Source organism: Ananas comosus, linkage group 3 (genome assembly GCF_001540865.1).
Source record: "Ananas comosus cultivar F153 linkage group 3, ASM154086v1, whole genome shotgun sequence".
Lineage (NCBI taxonomy): Eukaryota > Viridiplantae > Streptophyta > Magnoliopsida > Poales > Bromeliaceae > Ananas > Ananas comosus.
Genome location: NC_033623.1, coordinates 16,476,891 through 16,483,952, shown reverse-complemented (window position 1 = coordinate 16,483,952; position 7,062 = coordinate 16,476,891). Strand labels below are relative to the sequence as shown.

General features: G+C 36.9%; 1 protein-coding gene across 2 annotated transcripts; it reads left to right on the top strand.

Annotated features, from left to right (window-relative positions):
- On the top strand, positions 328-6,282 carry LOC109708277 (uncharacterized GTP-binding protein YjiA-like). 2 transcript variants are annotated; one of them, XM_020229944.1, is made up of 10 exons: positions 328-771; positions 1,564-1,629; positions 1,993-2,173; positions 3,150-3,346; positions 3,786-3,836; positions 3,913-4,004; positions 4,168-4,232; positions 4,607-4,698; positions 5,062-5,166; positions 5,648-6,282. In XM_020229944.1, exons 1-10 carry the CDS (start codon positions 478-480, stop codon positions 5,783-5,785), a joined length of 1,281 nt encoding a protein of 426 aa, XP_020085533.1. In that variant the 5' UTR covers positions 328-477; the 3' UTR covers positions 5,786-6,282. The 2 variants fall into 2 exon arrangements, with proteins under 2 accessions (XP_020085533.1, XP_020085534.1); XM_020229945.1 differs by having other exon boundaries at positions 633-771; positions 2,094-2,173.

The following is a 7,062-nucleotide window of genomic DNA, read 5'->3' as shown; positions in this document are numbered from 1 at the left end:
TATAAGTTGGAAGCAGCTTGGACCTCCGAGAGAGCGGCAAAAGATTGAAAAAAGGAGTAAGAAAGAAGAAAAAAGAAAGAAGAATGAAACAGAAAGGAAAAGTACATAGGGCATTAGAGCATAGGAGCTTTTTGATTCTTAATATATATATATTTACATATTTACATATTGATCGTACGACAGTTGATATGGACAATTAATATATTTATTAATTTGGACAATCCAGGGCCGGCCCTCTCTGAATCGGGCTGGGCTCAGATCTCGCTCATCTCTAATTCTCTATTGTGCGAGTTTTATTATACGACAGTTGTAGGATCCCTCCGGTTCGGCGTGTATATCTCGTACAAGAACCCTTCACTAGGGTTTAAGGCATCCCTTTCCTCCTCCTCCCTCTCTCCTACAAGAAACCTCCGTGTAGGGTTTAAGCTCTCTCTCTCTCTCTCTCTCTCTCTCTCTCTCTCTCTCTCTCTCCTCGCCATGGCTGCGAAATTGCTGATCCCGAGAGCTTCCAAAACCCTAGCGCATCTTCTCCAACCCGTCTCCCTCCCTCCGATCGGTGCCGCCCCCTCCGCCTCAATCTCCCAATGCCTCAGAGGCCTCCACTCCCTCATCTCCCGTCCCTTCTCCCCCCACGATCGGCCGTCCGATTCGCGATCGATGGTGTCCGCTTCACGACCCAGGGCCGATCTCGCCGAAGCCGTTTCCAGCGCCCTCGATCTCGACACCCGCGTTCCCGCCACCGTGATCACCGGATTCCTCGGCTCCGGAAAGGTCAGATTCTAATCAATCGATTCGATAATTTTTCTTTAGTAGGCTCTTGCATTTTTTATTGGCCTTGATCCAGTTGCGCCCTAAAGATCTAAGAATACCATATAGGAGGTGGATTCTATCTTTGAAGGGAACTTATGTGTTTTTCTCTGTCTCTGGTTCTTGTGCGGATCAAATTACGTTGTTTGGTTCTAAAGAGAGAAAGGAAGTAATCATAGGACTCTTCCTCCCCTCCCTGGGCTTCTTCTGAGAGGCAACCGAGGCAACCGACTATGTTAGAATCTTTATTTATTTATTTATTTGGTTATTTACCTTTATCGCTTGCAATGTGCTTCTTCTTGTCAACCATTGGGTCTAGTATTTTTTAGGATTTTTTTTTTGAGAAATTATGTATCGAATAAGTAATGCTATTAGCCTGGAGTATTGTTCGAGTGTCGTGCTGTTTTTGGAACTTGTCCGTAGGTTCCACAGAAACGGACTTCTGGGTTGTGGAACATGTTCCCCTGTAAGACGAGGTTAGCTTGTGGAACATGTTCTCCCATATGATGAGGTACTCATACCATGTTAATGCTGAAACAAGCTTGGCATCTTATGGGATGTGCTGGGAACTTAATCCTGCAAAGGAAACATCTTATGATGAAATAAAGAGAGCCGTTAACCCCAGAGGTTTCGTATGATATTTTCCGTCTATAGTGATATATAGCGTGATATAGCAAGAACTTCTGATAATTTTTTTTCTTTGGAAAATATATATGTATTCCAGCACAGAAAGCATGATGTGTAATTTATATGCAGACAACTCTGTTGAACCATATTTTGACTTCACAGCATGGGAAGAGGATCGCTGTCATTGAAAATGAGGTACACGGTGGCTTTTCTTTATCCCTATATAATAATGGCTTTCTGTTGTAATTTTTAGTTGCTGATTATTTTGCTTACGGTGAATTACCTAGAACAAAGTGCTATATCTTGTGAGCCTTATCTCCTGCTGCAGAACGGCTTTGGTGGTTATTATTTTTAGAAATTTGAAACAGCATGGTTATATGAATGGGTAGAACTAGTTTAGCAAAAGCATCAAATCTTGACTCACTTGATTGGCATATTTCTGATAGTTTATTCCCTCTTTTGTCTCTTTTCATAATGAATTTTCTACTTAATCTCTACACGCAAGACAAATTTTGGGTGAAAATATTCATTTCATGGATTGACGTGGTACTGTCGCAGTTTGGGGAGGTTGATATTGATAGTTCGCTTGTTGCTAGTCATTCATCTGTCGCAGAAGACATTGTGATGGTTAATAATGGCTGCTTGTGCTGCACTGTCAGAGGGGATCTTGTTAAGATGCTTTTGAAGTTGGTTAAGGAAAAACGGGAGAAGTTCGATCATATTGTTATAGAAACAACAGGTAGAGATATTGGTCAAAGCTCTGGAATATGAAATGCGAATGCTTTTGCTGGTTGTTTATCTTCTGTAGTTTCCAATTCTTTGTTCCAGCCTTCGAACTGCTTCAACACTTATGGACGTTAATTATTTGCACTTGCTTTTCTTAATTTCCTACTTAATATTTGAGTCTTGATATATTAAAGTTATTACTTACTCTTTCTCATTATTAGCATATCAAACTTAATTGTTGCCATGTTGCCCTCTTTTTTTTCGGTGCAAAAGTTCCATTTTTATTTGACTTGATGTCTCTTTTTTTTTTCTTTTTTTTTTTTTCTCCTTTTACTTTAAATTACTCACTTTTTCAGGGCAATAGAGTTGATATCTCTTAGCCAGCCAATAGGTTTTTGTTAAAATTCATGGACCTTACCTGAACTATGTTCTATTTGGATTTGGCTGCCCAACTTTTCAAACTTTTGATTTTTCTATTCAATCTTTCAATTTGTTTGATTTGAGTCAGTCGACGGCACTTTGACTCCAAAATTTAAGCTAATTACTTACTTTAATAAACTTATAGTTGTAAGAATTGCATAAAATATACTCACTAAACTTGTAAAGTTAAACAACAAAATCAAATTTTAAAGTTAAAGTATCATTGACTGACTTAAATCAAACAAATTGAAAGGTTACATAGTAAAATCAAAATTTTGAAATGGGTTAGCCAAATTCAAATGGTCCGTAGTTCAGGTAAGGTCCATACTCATACCTTTTTAACCTAGGGTTTTTCAGATGATTATTTTGGTATTTTTCTTCTCCAACACCATGGTATTCACCTCCTCCTGTTTTCAACTTCTAGTTGATGACAGCTTACTATTACCACCTTTTTTGTTGCGATTTGGTGGGAAATATTTGTTTAGCTTGGCTTTTGGAGCTATTAAGCAACTAAACTGCAAATGCTTGTTAGTCTGTCATGTAAGAAGTTCTTGATTTTCTTTATCCAGGCCTTGCTAAGCCTTCTCCTGTCATTGAGACATTTTGTTCGGATGAATTGGTTTCTCGCCATGTGAAGCTTGATGGTGTTGTCACTATGGTGGACTGCAAGCACTCCATGCAGCATCTGAATGAAGTGAAACCGAGGTGGGTCGTGAATGAGGCAGTAGAACAAGTTGCTTATGCTGACCGAATTATATTAAACAAGGCAAGTATATGCTATGTGTAAGCAGACCTTTTATGTTGCACCTCTCATATTGTTGTTATAGTAAACTTTTGGGGCTTTGATATGCAGTGCAAAACCAAATGTTTACCTATATGCCCTTATAAAATTTGTATTTTCCATATATTGCCCTCAAAATATGCAATCTTTCACAAAATACCCTTAAGTTGAGGATTCATCCAATACCAGAGGGAACTTGGTTTTGATTATTATTATTTTTTTGCCCGTTGAACAGTGCAATTGTTATGTAAGTACAAGGTTTTATCTGATAGGAAGTTTGAGGGGCATAAATGAAGTTTCCAATTTTGCAGGGGTATATATATTAATAGATAATTCTCTAGGGCTATATGTTTTAATGTCTCATAATCTTTTGAAGAAGAAGCAATGTACTTTTCTGAATTCTTTGTGTTCTTTTTTTTTCCAGATAGATTTGGTGAATGATATTGAATTGGATATGCTGACTAGGAAAATTAAGGTATAACCTATTTTTGTCAAAGGTTTTACCGCTGCGAGTTGTCATGTCTGTGCTTATTATTTTATTTATTTTGCAGCTTATTAATGGCATGGCTCAAATTAAACAAGCGAAGTTTGGAGTTGTTGATATGGATTTTGTTCTAGGAGTGGGTGGATATGACCTAGAGAGGTCATTTTCATTGTACCAGTTGTTGCCTTTTCTTTCAGTATCTGAAATTTCTGAATCTCATTTTACATCACCACATTGTGGTCTTGAAAAGATAAACCGTGTAGTTGCTTAAGATTAATACAAGGAAATTTAATCTGACATTCTTGGATCAATTTTTAAGCAGGATTGAGTCTGAAGTTCAACTCGATGTAGACCATGAAGCGAGTCATCATTGTGAAGATGGACATGGTATGTGCTTACATACTGACTGTAGTTTCCATTTGCCAAATATATTAACTTATCAAGATCTGCCTCATTCGGAAACCTGAATCATTAAAGACGAATGATTGATCCCTAGGCTGTGCATTATATGATAAGTGACGGGAATCAGAATGCCAACTGGATATTGCTTATGATAAATATAACTCCTAATCAAGCGTTCTGTATGAGCAGCATCCTTTCTCTTAATGCTTTTGTATAGTTTCTTGTAGTAACTTATGAAAGTATGGCACTGTTTCAGCTCCCATGTTCTGAGGAATAATTTGAAACCTATGTTCAACAGGCAGGAGCAATTTCGTAGAATCTTTACTAGCTTTAAATCGACATGTTTTCTCTCTTTCTAGGTCACCATGATGGACACCATCACGATCACACCCATGATTCTTCTGTGACAAGTGTTAGCATAGTTTCTGAAGGGATGCTGGATCTTGATGAGGTACTTTCCAAGTTCCAACTTTGTTTTAATTTTGGTGTGCTATGTTCTAAAAAGCTGGTTGCAGCAGCTGTTTTGCATATCACTATTGGATGCATTGATGTTGGTGCATCCGTAGTTGGAAAGGAAAATATGTAAAAGGAATTTTAGAATCATTTAATAATATAAGGCACCCTAGTTAGGTTTGAAGTATATGTTTTCATTTTACACAAGTCATGCGATAAGTGTCAATTGTTCTGGTGAAATATAAATTTCCCCCCTTTCTTACTCTAGGGGTTTAATGCTGCACATTGATTTCAAGGTACTCGTCTGGTTTTTTTTTTTTTGGGTTTATCTACTAACGTCTCACTGTATCTCAATGCCAAGGTCAATGATTGGCTAGAGAGACTGGTTGATGAGAAAGGCGATGATTTGTACAGAATGAAAGGTGTTATATCTGTAAATGAGTCTACTGGGCGTTATGTTCTCCAGGTTATATATCCATTACCTTGCCTCTGTTATTTTTCTTCTTCATTACAGTGGGACTTAAAGGCAATCAAAATTAATGGGAATGTGCAAACACCCCTCCAACTATAGGTCATTTGGGTACAGGCCTTTGTTTCAGCTGTATTTTTCTATTTAAACTCGTTGTGTTGTTTAATTGCAGAAAATTCCATTAGAATTTTACCGGTTCATAACTTTCTGGATAGAATCTCATAGAACATGCCAGAATAGTTATATTTTGAAACTTTTTGTCGGAAATCATATAATGGAATCTGACAATGTTCACTTGAATCACACATCAAATTAGTTGATGATTCGAATTAAGAAAACTGATGTTCAAGGGCCTTCTAAAATTCTATAGTTGGAGAGGGTACCTGCTCATTTTTGCTTGGCTTGTTTGTCCGAATGCGTATTTCTCTTACAGTACTGACAGCTTGTACTCTCTCTCTCTCTCTCTCTTGATTTCTAGGGTGTGCACTCCATGTTGGATGGATGCCCTGGGAAACCATGGGGTCCTAATGAGAAAAGGATCAACAAGCTGGTATTTATTGGAAGGAATTTGGATGAAGCTGCTTTGAGAAAAGCTTTCAAGGGCTGCTTAATTTGACTTGGCAAAAGAACAAGATAATCGCTCATACCTCACCTTTTCAAGCTCCTTTCAATTGCAGTAGTTCAACGAACCAGAAAAAAGTGCCTTCGGTATGTAGTTCAGCGAAGTTCTTATACCACTTTGAATCAATGAAGAGGAGAACAAATTTATCAACTCGCAATTTCCTTAGAGATGTGTGCATGGAACAGAATGGTGAGGTATGTTGATATAGTATGTGAAGCTTTTGGTGCTGAAAAATCATGTAATTATGCAACCGAAATATGTTTCTTCAGTTGGGGCTGAGTCTAAAATGTTTCGTAAATTGCCTACTACAAAAGCCTTAAACAATTTGAAGATTTGTTGATTATTAGAAGCCTTACACCTATTCTACTATACAAAGTTCTTGTGTTACTGAAGATTGCCAGGCGTCTTGTCTTTTTGTTTCTTGTGGTAATAGAAGATCACCATTGCTTTGTTAATCATATTAGTCTTGAATTAACTATTGCTTTTTTGAATATTTTAGTTCAAATTAATCTGTGAGCTCAAGTAAATGTTCAAGTACTTGATTGATGCATGGTGTTTTACTTGTGTAACCACTTTCCTATTGGTTTTGTCAAGTAATGTACTTATCATCTCTTCTCTATGTGCTAGATTAATCGCCTAATTTTATGTTAATAATATTCAATTATCATCAGATATTAATATTTTGTTTTTTTTAAATTTTTTTTTTTCTAATGTTGCTTAGGCCATGCTTGGTCTTGAGGGGTGTATTTCTCTTTGATAGTATGCAAGTTGAGTAATTCTGCTAGAAGCACTACTGAAGTGACCCGGAGCAGTTTCTAAATAAAATTAGAAGCTCCAAAGTGGACTTCTAAATATAGCTAAACGTTGATTTTTTTTAAACAATTTCTTATCTCTATGATGAAGGTTGATAATACTTCTCTTTGGAGGTGTGTGTAAGCAAGGATTTAGAACGAACCACATTAAAATTATGCTAAATGGAGTATCACTTTGATGCGTGCTACTAGTTGATATCGGTTCTGAGCCACGACGAAAGTCAGGAAACTATATAGGTTTTTGGTTGTTACAGTTGCAGCTAAACTATAAGGCCCTGTTTGGTTCATGGGATAAGCGGGGATAATTTTTGCCGGAATAAAATATTCCGGTCAAACCTTACTATTTTCGGTTATCCTAAAATAGCAAGGAATTTGCTATTCCACNTTATAATTTGTAATCTCAAAATTAAAGTTTATAATTTTAAATTCTAAATTTTAAATTTTAAATTTAAATTTTGA

Coding starts and splice junctions, on each gene's coding strand:
- LOC109708277 (XM_020229944.1), top strand. CDS start 478: ATGGCTGCGAAATTGCTGATCCCGAGAGCTTCCAAAACCCTAGCGCAT. Junction 1,630..1,992: donor TCGCTGTCATTGAAAATGAG/GTACACGGTGGC, acceptor GTACTGTCGCAG/TTTGGGGAGGTTGATATTGA. Junction 5,167..5,647: donor CTGGGCGTTATGTTCTCCAG/GTTATATATCCA, acceptor CTTGATTTCTAG/GGTGTGCACTCCATGTTGGA.